This window comes from Denticeps clupeoides, chromosome 4 (assembly GCF_900700375.1).
Source record: "Denticeps clupeoides chromosome 4, fDenClu1.1, whole genome shotgun sequence".
Taxonomy (NCBI): Eukaryota; Metazoa; Chordata; class Actinopteri; order Clupeiformes; family Denticipitidae; genus Denticeps; species Denticeps clupeoides.
The window spans coordinates 34,233,433-34,259,637 of NC_041710.1; the positions used below are offsets into that span (position 1 = coordinate 34,233,433).

The 26,205-nt window shown below is 40.0% G+C and overlaps 1 protein-coding gene across 4 annotated transcripts in view; it reads right to left on the reverse strand.

Annotated features, from left to right (window-relative positions):
- The window catches only part of LOC114788632 (protein argonaute-3), a 39,582-nt gene that overhangs the window by 6,756 nt on the left and 6,621 nt on the right, over positions 1–26,205 (reverse strand). Inside the window, exons 2-18 of one of the 4 annotated variants that reach the window (XM_028977372.1) lie at positions 25,310–25,481; positions 22,868–22,988; positions 22,570–22,778; positions 21,965–22,101; positions 18,796–18,930; positions 18,621–18,708; positions 8,170–8,317; positions 7,964–8,083; positions 7,586–7,708; positions 6,927–7,060; positions 5,966–6,150; positions 5,320–5,479; positions 5,157–5,247; positions 4,720–4,914; positions 3,478–3,612; positions 2,031–2,132; positions 214–413 (exon numbers count right to left, since the gene is read on the reverse strand). In XM_028977372.1, the coding sequence (XP_028833205.1) occupies positions 214–413; positions 2,031–2,132; positions 3,478–3,612; positions 4,720–4,914; positions 5,157–5,247; positions 5,320–5,479; positions 5,966–6,150; positions 6,927–7,060; positions 7,586–7,708; positions 7,964–8,083; positions 8,170–8,317; positions 18,621–18,708; positions 18,796–18,930; positions 21,965–22,101; positions 22,570–22,778; positions 22,868–22,988; positions 25,310–25,481 (2,455 nt within the window). Of the gene's footprint in view, positions 1–209; positions 414–2,030; positions 2,133–3,477; positions 3,613–4,719; positions 4,915–5,156; positions 5,248–5,319; positions 5,480–5,965; positions 6,151–6,926; positions 7,061–7,564; positions 7,709–7,963; positions 8,084–8,169; positions 8,318–18,620; positions 18,931–21,964; positions 22,102–22,569; positions 22,779–22,867; positions 22,989–25,309; positions 25,482–26,205 lie in introns of those variants that run through there. The other 3 variants (XM_028977371.1, XM_028977373.1, XM_028977370.1) reach the window with 3 other exon arrangements.

A 26,205-nucleotide genomic window follows, 5' to 3' on the forward strand; every position in this document is an offset into this window, starting at 1 on the left:
CTGTCAAATGGCCTTGTAATAAGATAAAAATTAACTTTACCTGTCTAATGTTATGGCTGGTCAATGTTTAATACAATAATATTGTCATGAATATGATAGCTGGTCCCTAATCTGTTGTAATGCAATCTTTTCCAGTGATTTAAAGACATCTTTTATACATATTTAACACACCCCAGTAAATACCAGCGTCATCGGAGAACCTCTAGTATTCACCTGTCATGTTCTTTGTCCACCAGGTGGTATCGGGCACGGAATGCCACCAGATGGGCATAGTAGGCTGGTGCTGGGATAGAGACTGAACGAGTGCATCGCACATAGGTGTGGCACAGCTGGTAGGTGAGTAACTGGAATTCATCTGCAGTAAAGCAGTTGTCATCCCAAAGGACGTGGTAATGAGAGGGGCGGCTCGTGCCCTGCAGCAAACAGAGAAGCACATTTATACTTACAGTGCATTCATAATATTTGTAATATAGCCACAAAAATTCATGTCTTTAGGGGAAGTAGATTTCTTGTATGACCCTTATTTATCTTATGGCTCTACCAGTATTATGCAGTTACTGCAATTTAAATTAACACTATGCATGTAGAGACATATGCATGTTTCATATTCAGTCCAAAAATGCAAATTGTACATAAACAAAACACAATTCCAAACACATAAACAAGCAAACAGCAAAATATGTTGTAGGTATATTTACTGATTTACTGACTATTAATAAAAGTAAACATTAAAAGCACAGTGAGTACTTCCGGTCCAAGCTGACATGAGTTTGGTCAAAATAAAAAGTGAATAAAGTCAAGAAAGGGACAAAAGGGAGGTTCTTAAAATGAGATTGCAAAATGTAACACAAACACTCCACAGTGGTACTGGCTAAATGTTTTGTGGACTGATGAGACTAAGCATGTCTTTACCTCAGCTAAAACTCTGTAGGAGTTGAGTGATGCAACAGGACAATGAACCAAAACATAAAATTAAGTCCACAACAGAATGGATTCAGTAGTAAAGTCAGAGTGGAGACCTCAACCCAAAAAAGATGCTAAGGAATGATTAGAAGAGATCCATGCACAACACATCCAAAAATATGACAGAGCTAAAGCTGTTCTGCCAGAAAGAACGGGCTTAGATCCCTTCTGAAAAACGTGCAGGTCTGATTCAGAGCTACAAGAAGTGTCTGGCTGAGCTAATATTTGCCAAGGGTTCACATCCAGTTCTTCTGCACCACTTTAGAAATGTTAAAGTGTAGTGAGTGTCACTGTGAAGCACTGCACATGGTGCACACATCAAAATGTGTCCTCTGAATTTAACCCATGACCCTGAATTTAACCCATAAGCTGGGGCCAGCCATGACAGGTACCTGGGGAGCAGTGTGTGGGAACGGTACTTTGCACAGTAGCACCTCAGTAGCACCTTGGCAGTTCAGGATTCTGCTTTCTTTCCCAATAGCACTACTGCCCAGGTCAGAATTGCTGAACCATAGACACTAACGCAAAATGAAATAAAAGTAAAAAAAAAAACAAACACAAACACCATGTTCAAAAAACAGTTTCGTGTACAGAAATAAAGTCTTTGTCTTGCTACAGTTTTACAACAGTGTGCCGGACCTCTAAGAATAACTACAGACAATAAAACACGCACTGCATCTGTGTCCTCAAAACACATGGAGACAGGAGGAATGTGACAATCATGCATAAATGCTCTTCTCGTTTGAAACGAGCCCTTAAAGGGCAAATTCAACATAAACATCAAGTTCGTCTACTGGGTGTCAGAAGTTATTACGCTATAACAGGGAGCTTAGTGGTAGTATGTTTTGCCCCTCCAAAATACATAAACTTCTTGTAGTTTCTGTAAATCCAGAAGGCATACTTAATAAGAAATTAAGCAATATAGTGCAGAAAAAATGGAATTAATTTATTCAAAACAAAGTATCGTGTATGTGTAAAGGAGTCAGGACATGAGCATTCCTCAGAGTGCATAACACTGGTAAATGACACTTAACTGGGAATGTGTGATGTGTTTATGGGTGTGGTACCTGTATTCCCGCATGACTGCAAAGGTAAAAGTCAAACTCATAAGGATGTGTGATGTCTGTATCAACTGTTGTACCAGCAGGAATGTTTCCGCTGCGTCCAACCTAGAAAAGTGGTATTATAGATTATTGACATTACTTAATTTACTAAGCCTGTCTAATATCCCAAATACCAGTATTCAGACCCCCTTCACTCTGTTATATTTGATAAAATCATTTAAGTTATTTTTTTCCCCATTAATGTACATATTGACAGAAAATCACAGAAGTGTTGACATTTTGGCAGATTTAGACTCAGTATTTAGTAGAAGCACTCTTTTGATCTAATACAGCCAGTCTTTTGGGATTTTTCACACCTGGGTTTGGGGATCCAGTTTTGGCAGGTTGGATGGTAAACGTTGCATGACAGCCATTGTTAGGTCTCTCAAGAGATGCTAAATTGGGTTTAAGTCAGGTCAGGGCTCTGGCTGGGCTATTCAAGAACAGTCAACGTGTTTTTGTGAAGCCACTCCTTTGTTATTTTAGCTTAGGGTCATATTCTTATTGGGAGGTAGACCTTAGGCCTAGTCTAAGGTCCTGAGCACTCTGGAGAAGGTTTTCATCCAGGATATCCCTGTACTCAGCCGCATTGATCTTTCCCTCGATTGCAACCAGTCGTCCTGTCCCTGCAGCTGCAAAACACCCACACAGCATGATGCTGCCAACACCATGCTTCATTGTTGGAACTGTATTGGACAGGTGCTGATCAGTGCCTGGTTTTCTCCACACATACCGTTTAGAATTAAAGCCAAAAAGTGCTATCTTAGTCTCATCAGACTAGAGAATATTATTTTTCATGTTTTTTAGCAAACTCCATGAGGGCCTTCATGTGTCTTCCGTTGCTTCCGTCAGGCCACTCTGCCATAAAGCCCATGGAGAGCTGCAGTGATGGTTGACTTGCTACAACTTTCTCCCATCTTGTGACTGCATCTCTGGAGCTCAGCCACAGTGATCTTTGGGTTCTTCTTTCCCTCTCTCACCAAGGCTCTTCTCCCCCAATAGCTCAGTTTGGCTAGACGGCCAGCTCTAGGAAGGGTTCTGGTCCTCCCAAATATCTTCGATTCAAAGAATTATGGTGGCCACTGTGCTCTTAGGAACCTTAAGTGCAGCAGACATTTTTTTATAACCTTTGCCAGACCTGTGCCTTGCCAGAGTACAGTATAATAATATAAACAAAGCTAGACTCAAATGAAAGTGTAGAAATGGACAGCACTTCAGTTGTCACAGCACATGTGATATTTCAGTTTTTCTTTGTTATTAAATAAATGTTTTTCTGTCAATATGCTGTGTATACATAAATTAGAAAAAAATGTACTTAAATGACTTTAGCAAATGGCTGCAATAACAAAGAGTGAAAGATTTAAGGGGGTCTGAATACTTTCCATACCCACTGTAAGTAAAGGTCCCTCACCCTTTCATTGCGGTCAGCACAGAAGAGGCGGGTGTGGTGGCGTTTTTGCACCACAATGTAGGTGATTCCTGGCTGGTACTCCTTCTCCAAACTGATACAGGCCTCACGGATGGCTAGCAACTCATAATACAGCACCTACACACACACACAGAAACACATTTCACTCAGGTATCTGAAACCTCTACTGTTCTGAAGCCAGTAAGATACAGGCTTTGATATCTTTCTGTTGCTCAGAAGAAACAGTTCATCCAATGGCAATTTAAGCTCATGTACATTTGCACATGAATCTGCTTGTAAGGCGGATACAGTGGTGCTTAAATGTTTGTGAACCCCTTTCTATATTTCTATATGACCTAAAACAATGACATTTTGCACACCTTTGGGTGGTGGTGGGTAAATCACTCTCCTATGAACCATACAACCACAAAGTCACAGGTTCAAACTTTCTACCATTGTTCCCCTGAGCAAGACACTTAGTAGTTACTGTCCCTGTATCCACTGAGTCACTCTGGATAAGGGCGTCTTCTAAAAGCTGTAAATATTTTCAGTATCTGGTGTGATCCCCTTAGGGTGACCCACTATGACTTGTTCTCAGACATGAACAGTCAGTTGTAGTATGGTACATTTGTGAATCACATTGTATGTTTGTGGGCTTTTGTATGACCCTTCACACAGTTCAGTCTGAACTTCATGTGCAGTCTCTATGAGATCATACACACACGCATGCAGGAAACCATAGAGGTCAAAGACCAACCAATTGCTTAATTTTGCAGCCAGGAAATGAATTATGATGACAGATGTGCGATTACATTACATGTAAATTAAACTTTCTGTATGCATGAAGGAGCACAGATAAATAAGATATTTGTTGGAGACATATAATGAGCAAAAAGTAATTTGTTCATGCTGTCGTTATGGGGGGTTGGGTGTGGAATTTTGAGGGAAAATGCATTTAATTCATTTTGAAATAAGGCTGTAACATAACAAAATGTGAAATATGTGATGTGCTGTGAATACTTTCCAGATGCACTGTTTATAAATATCATCTTTAATTCTGTGGGATCATCTTTAGTTTTGAAGATTCTTGTGGGTTTTGTACAAATAATCTGCTTGCTTAAGGTAAACAACTTTGTAAGACTTAATGGCATATTTGTGCAGAAATATAGAAAGTTCAAAGGGGTGAACAAACTTTCAAGCAGCACTGTATAAGGTAAGCCCTGTATGTGTACTCATATTTCACACCTGTCTGAACTGTCCCTCAGAGACTCCGTCCCTGTAGAAGATGATCCTTGTTGGCTTGTAACGAGTGGATTTGTAGAACTGGATGAGCAGCTCCCGGACCATGGAGGCCAGATCCTGAATGACCTCCTGTCTGGGTCGCTGTACCCGCACTGTAGCACAGTACCTGCTGGGGTGGGCGTCCATACTGCCCACCACCTACACAGAAACAGAGGGAGGAGGAAAAGGTCATGCTACATATCAATTCCTGCTGAACACAAACTTAAGATGCAACAGATGTTTCTACTCTTCTGATGAGTGATTATAAATCATGATTACAATATTTTAGTAAGTGCAGCTTCCTGCGAGAACCTTAATACTCTGAACAATGTGACTTGTGGAATTAAATTAGTTCAGCATTACTATCAGTGATGTGTGGAAAATTATAAGACCACACTGACTGCTGCTATAGATGGCTTCTTCCCATCACCGGCTGGTGGGTGTGTGACGTCAGCCCCCAGGAAAATCACAGGTTGTTGAAACACTGAGGGTCTTAAAGAGAACTGCAGAATGAAAAAATGTCCTAACTGTACACTTCTCCGACCAAAAAAATAAGCAGCTTACCGTTGATGTGGTACCAGGATGTTGTTAATGCCACCCAGCTTGACATTGATTTTGAGGCAGAGGTTTGACAGAGTCTGAGGGGACGTCTTCACAACGTTCTTCACCTGAACGCACTGAGTGGCCATCCCTAACAATGTGTCTCCTACACGCTTTACTTCAGCTACAGACACAGAAAAATTGCCACTTTATCAATTAACAATTTCATCATTAATGTACTTTGTAACTGTATTTCGTACAAATGCCATGGCCAAGTCTGAAATCATTCAGGAGTGAAACCTTACACACACACATGTGCACACACACACACAAACACAGATGAAGTATTTATCTATGCACAATTTATCAGATGCCGATATACAGCAACACAATAGTTTAATTATGATATATAGTGAAGTGAAAAAAAAGTGATTGTTTTTGTCAATGTGATACACAGCACATTGTGCACACAACAAAGTGTTTACTCTGCATTTAACCCATCACCCTTAATGAGCAATGGGCAGCTATAAAAGGTGCCTGGAGAGCAGTCTGGGGATGATAATTGCTCAAGGGAACCTCCGTGGCACCCGCAATGGGCCACCCACTCAGTTTGAAACCGCAGTGAACACAATCGCAGAAAGAAATCTGCCATTTTGGATTACTGGCTTACCATAGACGGGGGTTTTGCCAGGTAGGATGACTATGATGAGCTGCAGGCCCGAGTAGGTGTTCTTCAGGTGCCTAAACATGGGTTCCACACTGTCTGCTCCCTGGGCATACTTACAGAAACATGGCTGGCCCTGAATAGGCATCCCTGCATCTTTAGAGATCTTCCGCAACTGGTCAGTGAAGCCCCTGTAGGAATAAAGAAAATTTTAGGACAGTATTGAAATTTTTCTAATGTAAGATGGGAGATTCCACGTCCAAGACTTCTTGATTTGGACCCCCCCACTTTATCTGGACTGTCACCAATGGCCTGAAGTGCCAAGATTCGAGTATCTTATGGAGGGTTAGAAAAAAATCTAACTGAAATTACTTATTTATAAAAAAACCAAATGCTTGCATTGTGGGCTCAAAAAGTAGATGTTGAGAAAAATTTCTGGAAAAAAAATATATTTAAGCCATTGTTTCTTCAGAGTCTCACATGCCTGAACGGAAAAAAATACATTTGTGCTAATTTTTACATCCAATCACCGAGCAACTGCAATGCTTCATACATTATGAAGCAATGACAGTCAGTGGAGATTGTGTCTTAGGGGAGTGGTGCGAAATTGGGTGAAGAAAGAAAGAGAAATGGGAGGTAACCTTTCCCCTTATGACGACATAAGGGAACAAATTCCAGATACGACCCCTGACTGACGAAACAGAATGGCCAAAGCACTCTTTACGCTTATCGCCATTTTGAGCATCTGCAAGACTATTAGACAGGCTCAGAGAACTCATATTAATGTTAAATAATCTCATAAAGTTAAATTTTCATGATTTCCACCCTTCAATGGCGAGTTGGTTTCCGTGTTTGGCCTGACGCACAAATGTAGTTTTGCAGGACAAACTAAATATCACTAAATTCATAACTGTCCAAGTGGGCTGGAGAAATAGTGTGATGGGACAATGAGATTCTGAGTACTTACTTGAGGATCTCCTCTCTGCACTGTCTCTGAGTGGCAAAGCAGGCGATGGCCCACATCTTAATTTCCACCCCTGTATGGAACTGTTTTCCCCTCATGTCCCACACGCCATGGCTGGGCGTGGCCACGGTGCGGTTCTGCATTTAACAGCACACCACACACATACAACAACGCGATCATAGGTCAGGCACAAAAACACTTAAAGCATTTAGCATTATGGCATTTAGCAGACGCTCTTATCCAAAGCGACTTGCAACGAGTAGTTACAGAGATAGTCCCCCTGTACCCTAACTTAACCTTTACACCTGGGTGTTCTGGTTTATAGGCAAATATGTTCCACTAGGCTACTACCAGCTTAAAGGCAAACACCAAAGGCAAAGCACACAAAAACGCATCATTCAGTTAAAGAAATTAAAACAAATTCAAGGTTCACTACGCTGCTTTAACAAATAATCACACTAAGCATACAAACAAAAAGAGGCAGGTATGGTCATTTTGAAAGGTTACTCAATAAACTGCTACAGCATGGGAAAAAAAGTCATGTATTTGCAATAGAGACATTAGCTCAGACAGGTTCAGACTGGAAGAAAGTGGCTTGTTTAAAGTGAAGATGATATGAGTGCAGTTTAAGGGGGAGGTACCATAAAGAGCTCTGAGCTCACCCTGCCGCCGTATTGCAGCATGGGGGCTGGTAGCACGCGCCCCGTCACATGGGCCATTTCATCCCGAACCTTGAACTGGAACTCCTGAACAAACGGATCTGCCTCGTAGTTTGCACTGCGCACCTGGGGGAGATAAAGGAAAAAGCAGAATGAGAAAGAAAGACAGAGCAACAAAGTTGAATATGCATCAGTCAGCTGATGAACTTGGCTCTTCAAATCTTTCCCCAATTTTTTTATAACACATTTTGGGCTCCATATGATGTCACAATGATAATTGAAAATGGCTTTTAAAGCTGTTTATTTACATTTTTTCCAACACTAAGAGTTAAAATGGTAAGAAAATGGTAAGATTCAGATCTAACTTGTGATTCTACTCACCAGTCTGCTGATCTCCTCCTGTCTGTCTGGTGCGGAGCGTGCTGTGGCTTTGATCATAGTTGATGTCTGATTATCAGTGAGTTTCTTGATGCACCGCTGCCCTGCTACAATGTTACAAACCTGCAGGTCAAGAAAAAACAGTGCGCCCAAAGCACCCATTAAAACTAATGCATAAGCTTCAAGGGCAGGTGGGAATACGTTCTTACCTCCAGAGGCAAATATGTGTGCTTCTGCTCCTGGCCCACCTGTAGGCAGGGCAAGTGGGGGTACCTCAGCTGGAGGTTGTACTTTTCTCTGAAATACAGAGCCACTGTTCGTTCTACTGTCTGTCCGTTCTCCAACTGCAAAGGGAACCTGATGAAAACAGAGGATATCTGATATAAAGAGATCCAAACAGCAAAAGTTAAAAAATTACATGTTTGACCTCTGTCTATACTCTATCTATACCAGACATTATTGGTCGAACAATGTGAGTTTTCTAAAACAGTGGCATAAAATACATGTTTTAAACAATAGAACACAGTAAATGCCAGATTGCCATTTAAAAATTTACTAATGAGATCAAGCACGTAGGAAGCCCATGACATGACGACTGTTTACATCACCTCAACAATGACTAAAAACTGGCCAATAGGGGACTAGTACACTAAGTAGGTAGTAGCCTAGTGGGTAACACACTCGCCTATGAACCAGAAGACCCAGGTTCAAATCCCACTTATTACCATTGTGTCCCTGAGCAAGACACTTAACCATAAGTTGCTCCAGGGGGGGACTGTCCCTGTATCTACTGGTTGTAAGTCGCTCTGGAAAAGGGCGTCTGATAAATGCTGTAAATGTAAATGTAGGACAACCTAAGGCAAATTGAACACTGTCTATGCTTGACTAGGTGACTGTGTTTTAAATACTGAGACTGTGTCTGAATACTGAATATTGACAGGCAAGCCATTCCACAACTGAGGAGCTTTATATGAAAAAGATCTGCTCCTTCTGTGACCTTCTGTATTTTGGGTACTAGGAGGGAACATGCACCTTCAATCATAGGGGGCTGGCGTATCTTATGTAACTAAAGGTTCACTCAGGTACTGCAGTATGTGGCCATTTTGTGTTTTATAGGTAAATAATTTTGTAATCAGTCCTAAATTTGATGGGTAGCCAGTGCATTGAACGTAAGAACGTAATCTATGTAATCTAACTTTGACGTAATAAAAGGAGTGGACCAACTATTCTGCATAATTAATTGAGTCCATATTTCTTATCTTTGCAATATTTCTAAGGTGAAAGAATTTTATTTAGTGATGTTATTTACATGTAAATCAAATGAGAGACCTGCGCTCAATAAGGACACCTACATCCTAAACTTTGTAAACTTTGTCACTTTAGTGAGCAGCGGGCAGCCATAAAGGGTGCCTGAAGAGCAGTTTGTCGAAACAATACCTAGCGCAGTGGTACCTTGATGGATCGAGATTCAAACCAGCAACCTTCTGATTACAGGTCCACTTCACTAAGAGCTTTCCTATAGTTAAGTAGACTCTCCTGCTAGGTGGAATACAATCAATTTAGATCATTTTCTTTCTTATTTCTGGGTGGTTTGCTTTAGCAAGTGTGTCATTATACCAGAGTATTAAACTCTGGTATAACTCACTTTGACTATTTTTCTCTTCAAAGGCAAATTTATTGTCCTCTCATCATATACAAGAACACAGACAGACAAGATTTCAATCCTTCAGAAATTCACAGTGTGCAAAATGACAGTGCAAATGGCAATAACACACAACAGAAAAACATGACAAATGACATTGTGCAGGTTGAGACAAATTAGAAAAACCAAACTAGCAGCAATATGATAATATATAAGACATTACATGAAAGTATGGTATAGTACCATACTTTCATGTAATGTCTTATTATTATTATTATTATCATTATGATAATATATAACAATAATAATAATAAATAATAATGACTAGCAGATCTGGCTCTGATGCTGCAGTATCTTCTTCTAAAGGGAAGGAGTGTGAAAAGTCCATGTGAGGGGTCCTGCACAATGCTGGAGGCCTTGCAGATGCTGCGTTTGTGGAAAGTTGTGCACCACTATGCCATCACCACGACCCTGCATCTGACCCTCACCCACCTGGACAATAAGGACGTATCCTCACAAATGCTGTTCAGACATTCAACATTTAGTTCAGCATTCAACACCATCATTCCTCAGCACCTGGTCAAGAAGCTAAGCCTGCTGGACCTGAACACCTCCCTCTGCACCTGGATCTTGGACTTCCTGACTGAGAGACCTCAGTCTGTCCGGATCAGGAGCATCATCTCCAGCACCACAACACTGAGCACTGGAGCTCTTCAGGGCTGTGTGCTCAGTCCAATGCTGTTCACCCTGATGACCGAACCACATCAAGTTTGCAGATGACGATGAGCACAAGAACGATGAGTGTACAGGGAGGAGGTGCAACGACTGCCAGACTGGTGTCAACAATCTGTTTCTGAACATGGACAAAACAAAGGACATGATTGTTGAGGGACACTCGCCACTGAACATCAACATTATTGTGTGTAGATTGTCAAGAACGCAAAGTTCCTCTGGACTCTGGACCCTCTGGACTGACACACTCACACTACCTCAGTTATATTGTAATATTATCTGTCTATAATATAATCTATTAATGCACCATTCCATTTTGCACTGCAATATTTAAACAATTTAATTCACACATTTATTATTCCTTTCCCCTGTTTAGTGCTGTCTGTCTCATTGTTGTTTACATGTTTTTTTGTTAAATGTTACTCTTGCACTGCGCCTGTGTCCCATTTTTGCACTTTATGTAGCCCAGTTTGTCTGTGTCACACATGTGCACTTTATATCAGTATGTACCTTTGTCTAATCTACCTGGCCAGGTGCTCAAAGATTGTGCTGATCAGCTGGCTGGTGATTTTACAATCCCAACAGGTCAACTGAGGATGCCATATCCTCTGTCCTCCAGCTCCCCTTAACACATCTTGACCAGAAAGACTCATACGTCAGGATACTATTCACCGACTTCAGCTCTGCGTTCAACACAATCATCCCTCAAAAGCTGGTTGTAAAACTGAGTGGGCTTGGCCAGAACACCACTCACTGCAACTGGGTCCTGGAATTGCTCACAAACAGGCCCCAGGTAGTTTGGATTGGTAGCCACACATCCTCCATCATCAGGAGCACCACAGGGATGCATGCATAGTCCCCAATCTGTCTCAGAATGTTGATAAGACAAAGGAGATCATTGTGGACTTCCTACCCACAGCCCACTTCCTGCCCACAACCCACTCATTATAAATGGTTCAGTGGTGGAGATTGTAAAGAGCACCAAGTTCTTGGGTGTGCATATCACTGAGGAACTTACGTGGACAGTCAACACCACGAGACTACGTTTCCTGCAGAAGCTAAAACGGGTAAGCCTCCCCCCACCCACTCTCACAACATTCTACAGATGAACCATTGAGAGCATCCTGACCAGCTGCATCACTGTATGGTACGGCAACTGCAACATTTCTGACCGCAAAAGCCTACAGAGGATAGTGAAGTCAGATGAGAACATCATTGGGATGCCTCTGCCCCCACTACTGGACACATTTCACGCAGTGTTTGCAAGGCCTGCAGCATCGTGCACACCCCTCATATGGACATTTCACACTACCGCCCTCCAGAAGACTATACTGCAGCATCAGAGCCAGATCTGCCAAGTTGAGGGACAGTTTTTACCCCCAGGCTGTCCGGCTCCTCAATAAGTTGCCCCCAGGATCATCCACATCACCTTAAACCATCTGCAGATGATTTTTCTCCCCCCCTAAAGTGCACATTTCAAACTGAACATCAGTACTGCACTCTGCACATTTAACTGAAGTATTACACTACTGCCATTATTATCGTAGCATATAATTTACCACATACACTTTATACTAAATACATCCACACACAGATATACTGTCATAAAGAACTTAAAGAATTTAATGATCACTGGCGGGTGCAGAAAAACGAACACTTCTTCTACTCTATGGTATCAGATCGGCGATGCGTTGACAAGTCAACAGATCATGAAGGGCAGCAAATAAATGAATCAATGAATATGTCAGGAAAAATAATAATGTCTTTAAAGAGGTTGAGCAGCGCAATGTGCAGTCGACACCCAGACTGTAGAACTCGGGCAGAGTCCTTAATACACTGAGTAAACAAGTAAACAAATCAAAACGCTTCAGATCGCAGTCATGAATGCCAGTAAGCTCTGAGTTGAATGCCTTGTACTTATGATGAAAAAAATTGTACAAACAAATGTATATCACGTTAGCTTAGCCATACAGAGTCCACCATCTCAAGCGGACAGACTACTCACTACTCCCCCAAAGGTGAAATATTAAATCTGCAAGTTCCATTCATTTTAGGGGATGAAATAAATTTGATATTAAAATGAATCGTGAAAAAGTACCAAAATATATATATATATAATCATATATATATATGAGAGAAACTGCAAGAGGGGATCACCAGGATTCTATATGGAAATTTGCAAGTTCATAGCCTACAAAAAGTGCCCCCATGTTAAGTCAATAGGAAAAATTTTATATTAAAAAAATATTAATAATTAAGTTGATTGCTTATAAAAGGAGTAGCACACTTCTCCACTATGGGTTCAGCAACAATTATCTTAGAAGATCTGGGGTTACTTGGTAAGATTTTCCTCTCCAGTGTTCTTGAAATCTTGCGCATACAACCATGGTCAGGTTTGTTTCTTACAGAATTTGTCCCCTTGTATTGGGCAATTATGGAATATACAGCAGTTCTGGACACTGTGAATCATGTGGAAGTAGTAGTGTAAGCTTCCCCCTTAGCATGAACCTTCTTTCTGAGCTCCGGAATGATTTCCTTTGTCTTTTGTATAATGAGTAACAGTATTGCCTCTCATCTCTTCCTTGGAGTCATTTTATGCTGATTGACACATTTACTATATTTGATATAAAACAAGCCTTAAAATCTATTGTATATTACAAAATATATCAAAAGCTACTAATCAGAAAAAAAGCTACTAATAATTTTGGCCTCAACTATATGTGAAATATTAAGGATCCTTTAATTGAGGAATAGAAGAATCCCTTGATTATAGCAGCTCACACCAATCAGCACAGTGCCACAACAGGCAGTAAGTAGAAATGATAGTAGTGAGTGATCTTACACACAGACCGGTTTGGACCAGGACAAGGCCACCTAGAAAAATTGTGAAGCTTGTTTTGATAACCCTAAACAATGTTGAAATGGCAAGTCAACGACTTCCGGTTTGGCTTAAAAAAGAATGGCAGCATAGGAGAACGTACTCCCGACCTTTGAGACGAAAACAGCCCAAAGTAACTCGAATTCGTAAAAGACTTTTGTAAAAAGTAAAAATAAGAAGGGGGCTCAAAGATGCCAAGAATCAAAAGGAAGAAGAAATCTACACAGAGAGACGGAGACAAACACACCTCGCCTGCTAGCAGCGCTATGGAGGACAACGACGTGCTAATAGACAAAGGAGAACAAGCTAGCAACGCAAGTCTGGACCTCATACTCAGAGATCTGAGGGAATTTAGGAAAGATAATGACACGCAGCTAAAGGGGATCTGAGAGGATATAAATAAGACAAATACGAGAGTGGAAGAGGCAGAGGAAAGAATCAAAGACGCTGAAACTCGAATACAAACTAATGAGGAAGCAGTAACTGAGATGCTTAAACTGCATATTGAAATAGACGCGAAGCTGACGGATCTGGAGGGGCAGTACAGAAGAGAAAATATCAGGATATACGATGCACCATCAATGGTTGTTTTCGTGGAGCGTTTATTAAGGCACAAACTGGAGTTGTCCGAGTCAGCTGAAGTGCGACTGGAGAGAGCGCAGCGCCCTCATGCCAAAACCACAACCAAATGCGGCGCCAAGATCCATTGTTGCCAAAATGACCAGTTACAGAACAAAAGAAGAAATATTAAAATTTGCCTGGCAGAAACGTGGGTTTGAGTATCTCTGTAACAAAGTTAACCTGGATCATGATTATGCACCTGAGGTTCTGAAGCAATGGAAGGAATATGCAGAGGTTAAATCTGTGTTAAAAGAGAAGACAATTTGGTTCCAGACTCCATTTCCAGCAAAGATGAGAGTATTCTATCCGGAGGGGCCGTTGTTATACGGCTCGGTGGAGGAAGCAACTAGCGATCTGGCAAAGAGGGGATTACCGGTCACGGTCATTAAACACCCAGAGACTATTATGGAACAAGTCCGATGCCTAACGTGGCGCACAACAATAAAAAACAGGGGTCAGATGAGAAAAGGATCGGACCTGGGGTTACAATGAGAAACTCCAACAATTCAGACGAATGTTGTAACACCAGGACGTGAAAACTGACATAGGACTGACAGTGAGGTGTTTCTCTCCACCTTTTTTCCCCCCGAAGAGATAGTTAAGGTGTCCCCGAAGAGATAGTTACGGTGAGACGCATAAGGGGTTTCTTTGTTTTGAAAAGGGGAGGAAGGAGAGAGGAAGAAGGGGAAGGAAGGGAGGGGAACTTCGTTAAATGTGGCAATAGAGATCATTAAAATGGTAGGGTGTTCTATCTGTGCTGTGAAAATAATGGACAGCAGCTGGACAGCGCATGAAGGCCCTCTCGCACCTACAGGACCTACAGGACCTCCCTCAAAGCTCCCCTTTCATCGGGGCTTACCCAGGGTCTTTTTGATTACCCCACAGTTGGAAGTCAACATGTTTTTTCAATATTCTGTATTTGTTCAAAGACAATTCAATAGTCATTTTGCAGCTGTTGTTCTATACAGCTCTAATGTTTATATAATGGTTGGTTACGTATGTTCAGGGAGTGTATGGATTGCGCCACGTTTTGCTACTTCAAAAACACCCAATTAGATTATGGCTAATGGCAAGATAAAAATTACTTCATATAATGTAAACGGCCTGTTAAATCCTATAAAACGTAATAAGATACAACCAAAAATGAAAACAGAACAAGCACAAATAGTATATTTACAAGAAACCCACCTGGATTTCAAGGAACATGAGAAATTAAAAAGAATGGGTTTTAAAAGCGTGTTTTCTTCTTCCTATAAAGGTGGATGAAGGAGAGGAGTTGCTTTCCTTATATCAAGCAAAATGAACTTTGAAAAAGTATCCGAAATAAGTGACAGGGAGGGACGATTTATTTTAGTAAAAGGAAACATCGAGGATAACCAAATAATGTTACTAAATATATATGCACCACCCGGAAGTGGTATTGACTTCTTTAAGAAAGTCGTTAATATGATGGCATCAGAGACAATAGGCACTCTAATCTGTACATCTACAGCCAAAACTAGACATTTCCACGGGGAAAGCCCAGAATACAAAATTATTGATCAAAATAATTAATACAATACTCGAGGAGGTTGGGTTAATTGATATATGGAGAGATTTGCATCCCAATCAAAGAGACTATACCCATTATTCCTCACCCCACTCAATGTATACGAGAATAGATTATTTCCTAATGTTTGGAAAGGACAACGATAAAATAAACACATGTGAAATTGGGACAATAGATTTGAGCGACCATGCACCAGTATATTTATCTTTAGATTTAAACTAAAGATACATTTATTCAAAATGAATAACTGGAAATTAAATTCAAGCCTGCTCAATGATCCTCACTTTAAAGAACAGGTAGAAAAAGAGAAATCCACTTCTACTTGGACAAAGGGGATGTATCCCCTCCCATTCTGTGGGTTGCCCTAAAGGCGGTCCTGAGAGGGAAAATCATAGCAATATCCTCCTATAAAAAAAAAAAGATGAGAAATGAGAAATTGTGAGAACTACAAAATAAACTAAAAGAATTAGAGAAAAAACATAAAGAGCGAGCAGCACAGCCTCTATTGGAGGAAATCATGAAAACAAGAAACAAAATTAATAATTTGACAACGTATGAAACCAAGAAAAAATTTATAGTTCCTTAAACAAATATATTATGAACGCAGATCCAATTCAAATAGTTTTGTCCTGGAAACTTAAAAAGAAAATAGCACAGAAAACAATTCATAAAATTAAAGATCCAGTGACCAAAATAGCAAAAAATAAATTAAATGAAATCTTTAAATGAAGTCTTTGAAACATTTTATAAGACTCTTTACTCTAAAAAGACAGGAGGCAGCATAACTGAAATGGATAATGTTTTGGAATCTCTGGAACTACCAGTGTTAGATGAAGAACAAAATAAAATAATGATTGAGGATATAACTAAAAAAGAGGTAAAAATGGCAATAAGTAAACTCAAATCAAACAAATCACCAGGATCAGATGGGTACCCACACGGCAGTGTGGTATAAGGTTATATCATGTGGTTGAAAGAAGAGCTAATACCAGTAATTCTCCCTACTTTGCACTGGGTTCTAAAGAAGGCACAAACACCACCCAGTTGGAAAGAATCTGCTATTCCAAAAGAAAATAAAGATAAATTAGAATCTGGATCATATAGACCTATATCGGTTCTCAATATAGACTATAGGATATTTACATCTAGTGTGGCTAGAGGATTAGAGAGTTTTTTTTTTCTAATTTGATACATAATGACCAAACAGGCTTTATTCGAGAGCGTCAAACGCAAGATAACATACGACGGACACTACAAATTATTAACTACATCCAAAAGAATAAAGTAGCAGCTATGATAATTAGTATTGATACAGAAAAGGCCTTTGACTCAGTGAATTGGAGTTTTCTTTATCGAGTTTTACATAAAATTGGCCTACACGAGACCATAATTAAAACAATACAAGCATTATATGATCAGCCCAATGCTAGAATTAAGGTAAATGGCATCTTATCCAATAGTTTACATTGGAAAGGGGCACAAGGCAAGGTTGTGCATGTTCACCACTCCTATTTGCATTGTATTTAAAACCGTTAACCCAAAATATAAGACAAAACAAAGAAATAATAGGCATAAATATCCAGGATAAAGAGCACAAATTGGCCTGCTACACGGATGATATTTAGATTTTTCTGGGTCAACCAACAAATTCCCTACCCAGATTAATGCAATCGTTTCAATACTTTGGCAGACTATCAGGATACAAAATTAACATAAATAAAACACAACTGCTTAAATACAATTATAGACCATGAGATGAAATTAGGAATAAATATGACTTAGCATGGGAAATGGAATATCTTAGATATTTGGGGGCTGTAATACCGAAGGATCTCACAGAACAATTTCAATATAATTAATTACCAATACAAAAGAAAATTAAAGAGGATATAGAAAGATGGAATTTAATTCAGCTCAAGAATAGATTCGATTAAAATGAACATCCTACACAAATTACTCAAACCCTACCGATAGAAATAGATCAAAAACTATTGAATGGGACAAAATGTTGTCCAGATATATCTGACAAGGTAAGAGACCCCAAATCCGATTTAAAACCCTTCAATTGACTAAAGCAAAAGGGGATGGGGACTTCTTTCCCTCAGATATTATTACTGGGCAGCACAATTGAGACCTATGATATATTGGTGTAACCAATCACTTATAGCTGATAGTAGACTGCAAGAATTCAGTCTACTATACTCTACAGTAAAGTAGAGTTTGGTGTTCTACAAGGTTCTGTCCTAGGTCCATTGCTATTTTCCTTATACATGTTACCTTTAGATCACGATCATTATAATGGACACATAATGTACACCATGACACTGGACTAAACAACTACTCTGCACAGTCCAGTGCCTCCAAACATGGACAGGTGTTTTGGACTTTTCCACCTCTAAAACTGTAGGACTTTTTCTCTTCTTGGACAAATCATAACAAACCCTGCACTGGCACCAGTTGCAGGTTCCCTCTACCTTGGAAGGGGGTCCCTCTCTGTATCACTCCTTCCCAAGGTTTCTTCCCTTCATTTTTTCTCTCTCCTAGAGATTTTTGTGTCAAGTTTTTCCTTGTGTGCAGAAGGGTCAAGTGTGAGCGGTGTTAACTGTAGGGCCTATCAAAGCCCATTGAGACATACTGTATGTGATTTTTTGGCTATATAAGAAATAAATGTTGTTGTATAATTATAGTCACATGACCAGCAATTACATTGCATCTTGAGTTTATTTTTTTTATTCAGTTGAAGCAATGTTGAAAAACAATGTCTGACTTTCAAATTTATTATTATTTTTGTCAGATTAAAGTTATTTCTTTACCATTGTGAGTTATCCTTTCATTGACCGAATGGTACCAACAATTTTGTCTGTACATAATTCTAATTATCCAGAGCAACGTACATACATCATTTAAAATATCCATCACTAAAATCCCTCATTTGGTTCACAAGGACCTGTAAATACCTTTCGCTTTAAAACTCAGAGCCCATTCACCTTTATTTTAGTTTTTTAAATAAGTGTACATAAGAGCCCTTTTTATTTCATGTATTTCATGTATATTTTTAGATCTTTAATGACTCAGCTGTTCAGTTAATTCCACCACTATGCATTCTCAACGGGTGTCTACAGGTGCACTGGTCGAAAAGAGTCAGTGTCACAAACAGCTACCAGAGGTTATTTATTAAGGCTGATCATATACAGACAAGTACATACACAGGACTCTCCTCTCAAGGAATTTGACTCACGTTTGGTGGCTAGCAGGGCGACGAGTCACGTTACACACACGGTATTTTCTGCGCATGGTTCCACAGTGTGTCACCTCTACTTTCAGACCTACAAAGACACACAAAAATATATTTTTATAAAATAAAAAAAGATGACAACACTGGGGAAAAAAACTGCTGAAAAGGAGTCTTCCACCTTTGATTTCTTTGGTGAATTTGACTCTGTGAGAGTCAGTGAGAGGTCGTGGCTGCTCATCTATATTGTGGATGTCCAGAACTTCACACATGAACTGGATAACAGGCTGGGCTTTGTAGAAGGCTGTCGCAGACACTGAGGGAGAACAAGGAGAGAAAGACACACTTTATTGAGTCATTACAAACACACACATATTAATTTACTTATGAAAATTGCTTGGTGGTCCAAAAACATTAGCTCTGTTTGCATGTAGTTCTGCCACAGTGCTTAGAGTTTGGCAAACACTGTTCAATGGAATATTGTCACATTTGATCAACCACCAAACCAATGTGTTTATTCAGGAATGCTAAGCTAATGACTGCAGAATAAGTGATTGTTTTCGGCACGGGTGCCGACTCACGACATAACATAACCACATAAAAGATTTACTACCTGCACCACATTCAAAAAGTTCACACACTTTTTACAAATCAATTGGTAATTTTCTCCTAGTCATCTGCTAAACCATCATAAGTATCCTGAAATCTAATGAAATCCGTGAAGGTATATTGCCGAAGTGATATCATCTGTGCAAATAAATGGGAGATATTAGAAACAGAAACCGCAATATGGGTGGTAGTAGCCTAGTGGGTAACATACTCGCCTACGAACCAGAACACCCAGGTTCAAATCCCACTTACTACCATTGTGTCCCTAAGCAAGACACTTAACCCTAAGTTGCTCCAGGGGGACAGACCCTGTAACTACTGATTGTAAATCGCTCTGGATAAATTTTTTTGAAGAAAACAACACTAGTTAGAACATGCAAGAAGAACTTTAGTTCCTTTCAAAGTGAACATGAATTTAGTTGTTTTATTTATACAACACTATTAAAACCAGTGCTTTATACAGAATTGGGTTAGTAGAATGCATTAAAGTAGGGAAGTAAATATATAAAAAAAATCAATGCATTAAAATTGTAATAATAAAAAAAACAGGGTGGTGGTAGTAGTCTAGTGGGTAACACACTCGCCTATGAACCAGAAGAGCCAGGTTCCATTCCGCTTACTACCATTGTGTCCCTGAGCAAGACACTTAACCCTAGGCGTACTGTACCTGTAACTACTGATTGTAAGTCGCTCTGGATAAGGGCGTCTGATAAATGCTGTAAATGTAAACGTAAAACAAACAAACAAAAATAAAGCACAGAACACATGCCTAAAAAGGCTCGAGCAGAAATGCTTTAAAATTGAAAAGTACACTTTTTAATCCACTCAAAAAGGGTTAATACTAGGGGCACAATGGCATAGGTACTCCACAGAACAGCCTATACCTCAGTTTTGATTTTTTGGTAAATGTTTTGTGTGTTCAGAGAACAATGCACAGGTTATTCTCTTGTGCTTATCTGTCATGGTCAGTCCCTACAAAATGTAAGTAGCCTAGTGGCAGGGTTTTCGCAGGTTTAAGGAAGTTATATTTAAGACTTTTAAAGACCACTTTCAGTGGTAGTAGCCTAATGGGTAACACACTCGCCTATGACCCAGAAGACCCGGGTTCGAATCCCGCTTACTACCATTGTGTCCCTGAGCAAGGTACTTAACCCTAAATTGCTCCAGGGGGGACTGTCCCTGTAACTACTGATTGTAAGTCGCTCTGGATTAGGGCGTCTGATAAATGCTGTAAATGTAAATGTAAATTCAAGACCCTTCATCTGGCTCATCACCTACCTCCAAGGGTCAGAGTTTTCTCAACAGACACACCATTCCCAAAGGATAGGTAAAATAGACCAGAGGTTCGTGTTTGATGATTTATCATGTGAGCTTGAGCCGACTGATAGAAATGAATTGACAACTCCACCCTGCGTTCCCCGATTCCAGTCCAAACACGGATGGAATGGTTAATAAACTGAAGTGACACTGAGCAGTCAGTCCCAGTGTAGTCACATGGTAAACTTCTGGAGAATTACAATATATTTGCTTCAGACCATGTACTCATAATTCTCCTAAAACATAAATATTTGCTGGAATTTTGGCTTGCTTTTACTAACCTTATTTTTAATTCTATTTTCCCTTTTATTCTATTTTTGGGGCAGTGGTGGCCTAGAGGTTAAGGAAGCAACCCTGTAATCAGAAGGTTGCCGGTTCGAATCCCGATCCGCCAAGGTGCCACTGAGAAAAGCACCATCCCCACACACTTCACCTGGCGCGCCATTCATGGCTGCCCTTCTAACCAAAGGTGATGGGTTAAAAGCAGAGGACACTTTTCGTTGTGTACACTGTGTACTGTGAAGCAATGTGTCACATTTATACTGCTATAACTATGCATGTTGCTCCTGCACAGTGCCTGTTACAGCTGGTGAGTCTCACTCTCATCTCATTACATTTTACGTTTGTTTATCTGGATACTAAAGCTGTTAAAAAACAGAGAATAATGGTTATTCGGCACAATCCCTGCTTCCATCCAGCAGCACATTTGCTGACAGCTCAACTGAACTGAGAAACGAGCGAATCACTTGAGAAAGTGATCACGTCAGTACGTTCCTTGAAAAAATTTGTTCTTTGTTCGAATCGTTCAAGAATAACACAACACTAGTTCAAACCACACTGTGTACCTGAACAAGACACTTATCCCTAACCCTAACCCTGAGTGTCTCCAAAAGGAACTGTTCCTGTAACTACTGATTTTAAGTTGCTATTGGTAAGGGAATCTGCTTAATGATATAAATGTAGGCCAGTTTAAAGGCATTTTAAGACAGTTATCGTTTTGCTGCAGTTTTCTTTACAAGTTGCTTGACTGTGCTTCTTCAAGCTTCTCCTACTTTATAGCTCCCCCACTGGTGCTCGCTATTCCTGCTTTTTTTCTTACATTTTACCATGTCTGTGTGCGAGCTACACTTCCATCTCAGCTAGATAATAACTGGATAATGAACTGCAAAACCGGCCCATCCATACAGGACAGATGTATGGTTCCATATTTTACCAAGTACTGTTGGACCCCTAATTAATACAGGCTCCTCTCTTTCAAGCTGTTTTCCTGCCTAAACACAATGACAAAAATATCAATATTAATTTAAATATACATTTTCAGGCAGTTTTACCCTAAGAAGAAAGTTGTCACACAGAGAGATGAACATGACTTTTGAGATAAATGGAATCACCCCCTTCAGATCAGCACAGTACTGCATGCTCACCATCGATGTTGAGCATCATCTTCCACATGGCAGGTCTGACAGACTGATGGAATCCAAACCACACCTCCCTTCCGCCTCCCAGTGGATGGTCATAACCCTCCGGGGCAGAGAAAAATGAGCGTCCCACTGGTGTGTATCTAGAGAGGACAGTAAAATGATTGTGAGTACAGTGATCTTTGACCACTTGAGCAAATAAGCAGTAGGTCCCAAAAGTCTCAAATGAGACATGCCCTCAAAGGACAAATATACAAAGACGGAACTAATGCCTAAGAAAACACTTGTTTTTCACAAGCTGGTAGCCACAACCCGTAAAATAATTTCTGTATCTAAGATAAGTATAATAGGATTCATGAAACATCCTCAGCACCGTCATTGTTCTATTGTATTGTCCAGTTCTTGTGGCATTATAAGTAAATCATATGCAATTAACATTTTATCGTTTTAAAACTGCATTATCAGACAAGGTAACAGGTGGAAATTTTTGTTCTTCCCAGAGACCCTCAAGAGTTCTAATCTAAGATCTGCATAGCCATGGCCACACTTCAAATTAAGCTGCAACACCAATCTCAGGATTGTGACATGATATTTGGCATTCAGGAACTTACTTCATGGATGGCAAGTGTCTGAGGACAACGTCGACAGCATGGACGGGGTTGGTGCTGATAGGCTTGTCAAGATCCAAGCGCTCTGGCATGCTGTGACCAGTTAGAACATCATGCAGTAGGTGCCAGCTCACCAGTGAAACGAACTTGATGGTGACCTTAAACGGTCTATCCTTTCCTCCCTCACCAGGCAGAGTCACGTCCAGGTCCACCTGCAGGGATAACAAAATATGATTAAACGTGACGCTCATTATAAATCATTCACTGTGACTGAAAGTATGTGTTTGTGTGTGAATTTTACCCCTGTAAGAGCCACAGGTAGTGGGTTGGCTGTGTAAAGGCTTCTCTTCCCATCGTACACAGGACGACGATCTCCAAAGATTGTCACCTTGAAATGCTGAACCATGGAGTCAACTACCTCCCTGTGGAACACACATACATAAAATTGCCTAAAAATAACACTTAATTTGGACAATACCAGCATCAAACAAAAATGTACAGCCATCAGAGGTGCAAAAAAGTACTGAAAAATTGTAATTCAGTATGTTTACTTTGCTTAAATTGTACTCAAGTAAAAGTACCCATCTAAAAAACTACTTGAGTAAAAGTAAACAAAAAAAAAAAACTTAATTTGAAATTAAAATTTACTTTCAATTCCTTGACTAGTCATAAATCCAGTGCAGCACTAGTTGTTTTTATTAAACCTTTAAACCTTTATGAGGTATAATGTTCAGACCACCCCATAAAACATTTTTAAGCACATTTGGCAAAAAGAAGTACCAAATTCTGAATTGTATGGTCCAACTCAAACATTACAATAAAAAAAGTGAAAATAAAGCCAAAACCAAAATTGTGAAAATGTTCAACACTTCCTTATTAGCAAAGTGTGCGTTTTGTTTTTCCTATAGCAAAACATAAACATATAAATTGTCCTTACTGACAAATGAGCACACTAACTGCTGATATAAAAAAATTAATAAAGCATCCTACAGCATTACACTGTAAAAATCTTGTTTAGTTTGAGCAATTTAATGTAATTCACAGTGCATCACTTTTTCCACATTTTGTTATGTTACAGCCTTGTTTTAAAATGGATTAAATTCAGAATTCTATACACAACACCCAACATAAGGTTTCTTTGAGGTTTTTGCAAAAAAAAAAAAAAAAAAAAAAAAAATGAGAAAGTACATGTACATAAGTATTCACAGCCTTTTCCATGAAACCTCCTGTCTGCCCTGATAATCCTTGTGATGTTTCTGCAGCTTAATTAAAAGTGAAAGTAAAGTGACTGTAATTGTGAAGCACAGCACATGGTGCACATGACTAAATGTGTTATCTGCATTTAACCCATACCTTTAGTGAACAGTGGTTACCCTGAGAGCAGTGTGTGAGGACGATACTTTGCTCAGTGGCACCTTTCTGCTTTGAATATCCCAAATGAATACAGTTCAACAACACCAGGACTGTTCATAGAGCTGGCCAGCTTCCTAAACTGAGTGATCTGGGGAGGCCCTCCACCACCAAGAAATCCCAGCAACATTTGCACCTCCTCAGGAAGCTGAAGAAGGCCAAACCTCCTCCTCCCATCCTCATATCATTCTACCAGGGGGACCAATGAGAGACCAATGAGACCAATGAGATGATTCCGGTGCTGTGCAGCTTCGCACTGCGTAGCTCCACTGGAGCGATATGATAATAGATGGAGTTTGGTGACTAATTAAACGAAGCCTCGAGGCAAAGAATTTTCCTCAAATATTTTTATCTGAATAATCGTTTCAGCCCTATGTGAGATCCAAATTTAATATCTTGTATGACTTCCATGGGCTTGAAGGACTGCATCCATGTGGTTTGGCAAGGATTCATACAATTTATTGATGAAGTCATCAGAAATAGCAAAGGAAGCAGTCTTGCATGCCTCAGATAGTTCATCCTCTCTCACACATGCTCAATGACGTTCATGTCTGGTGACTGGGCTGGCCAATCCTGGAGCATCATAATCTTCTTCGCCTTGAGGAACTTTGATGTGGAGATGGAAGTATGTGATAGAGCACCATTCTGCTGCAGAATTTGGCTTCTTTTATGGTTGGGAATATAAAAGATTTCTTGGTTTTTCAGACTATTTATGTTGCTTTCCAGCCTGCAGATCTCTCACATACCACCATACTGGAAGTAACCCCAGACCATGATTGTTCTGCCACCAAACTTCACTGTTTTCTGGGTGAATCTCGGATCCATGCGGGCTCCAGTAGGTCTCTAAACTATGGTTTAAAAACAGAGGACACATTTCGTTGTGTGCACCATGTGCTGTGCTCTGATGTGTATCAAATTGACAATTACTTTCACTTCACTAAAGCAAACATCTTAAAATGCACAGGCCTATGGAAGATTTTTAGCCATAGCACCATCTACAGGTGTCGAGGATGACTCTCACTTCTGCTAACCTCACTAAAGAAAACATTCGCCAGCACCACTTGATGGACTAAATTTGTATAAAAAATATCAATATTTCCTGTCCCTGTATTGATACAATACCACCATGTAAAATATTGTGATATATTGTTGTATCAATATTTTCTTGTGTTTGAAAAGACACAGAATAACTGTTTATGGTTGCTGAATATACATGAAAAAAATGTATTTGCATTCCCAATGCTATCTTTTTAACAACAATATAGCAGAGCCTGTTATATCTGCAATTTTAATGTTGTGCTTAAACAGACACATTTATGCACACAAATACAACCTGTTGACCCGCCGTGGACATTTTTCAGGCTTAATGTCCACCTCATAGAGGTAGACGTCCATCTTGGGAATTTCCACCTGAAAGCAGTTGGCCAGCAACTTGATTGGCTTCCCCACAGTGCCATTGCCAGGCCGCCGTGGGACGGAGAACAGGGCCTGTGCCCCAACTGCTTCTGACATAAAAAAAAGAGAAAAACATCATTTTAGCACCATGCATGAAGATAGGGCAAAAGTTTAAAGTCTATCTAACCCAATATTTTGATTTTAAAGTCCTTTTATGGGTGGAACCAAATGCTGTCAGAATGCGCTGTGTTTAGACAAATAGTTCTCAATCATTCCAAAGTAAAGATTTCAATTAATCATTTGATAGAGAAAAACAAATCAATCAATCGATGAACAAATGCACTAGAGATATGATGCTGTGGTGCTGCTAATTAATGAAAGTGAAGTGATTGTCATTGTGAAACACTGCAGCGCAGCACAGCACAGCCCATGGTGCACACAACAAAATTAGTGGGCAGCCACCCAGTGGGCAGCCATGGAGCAGTGTGTGGGGATGGTGCTTTGCTCAGTGGCACCTCAGCGGATTGGGATTTGAACCGGCAAACTTCTGATTACAGGGCCGCTTCCTTAATCGCTAGGCCACCACTGCCCCTCTTTGGGCTACACTAGATCCTGGTTCATGGCATTTACTGATGAGTCATTACCAACCCTTTTGTCACACTCTACCATAGAAGGGCGTCCCTCTCTGATTCACTCCTTCCCAAGGTTTCCTACCTAAAGTTTTAAGTTAAGTTTTACTTGTGTGAAAAAAAAGTGTCAAAGTGGGGTGAGGGTGGGTGTCACCTGCAGGGCAACATTTCAGTTGCAGGAAAAATGGCAGTAAATCCAACATCA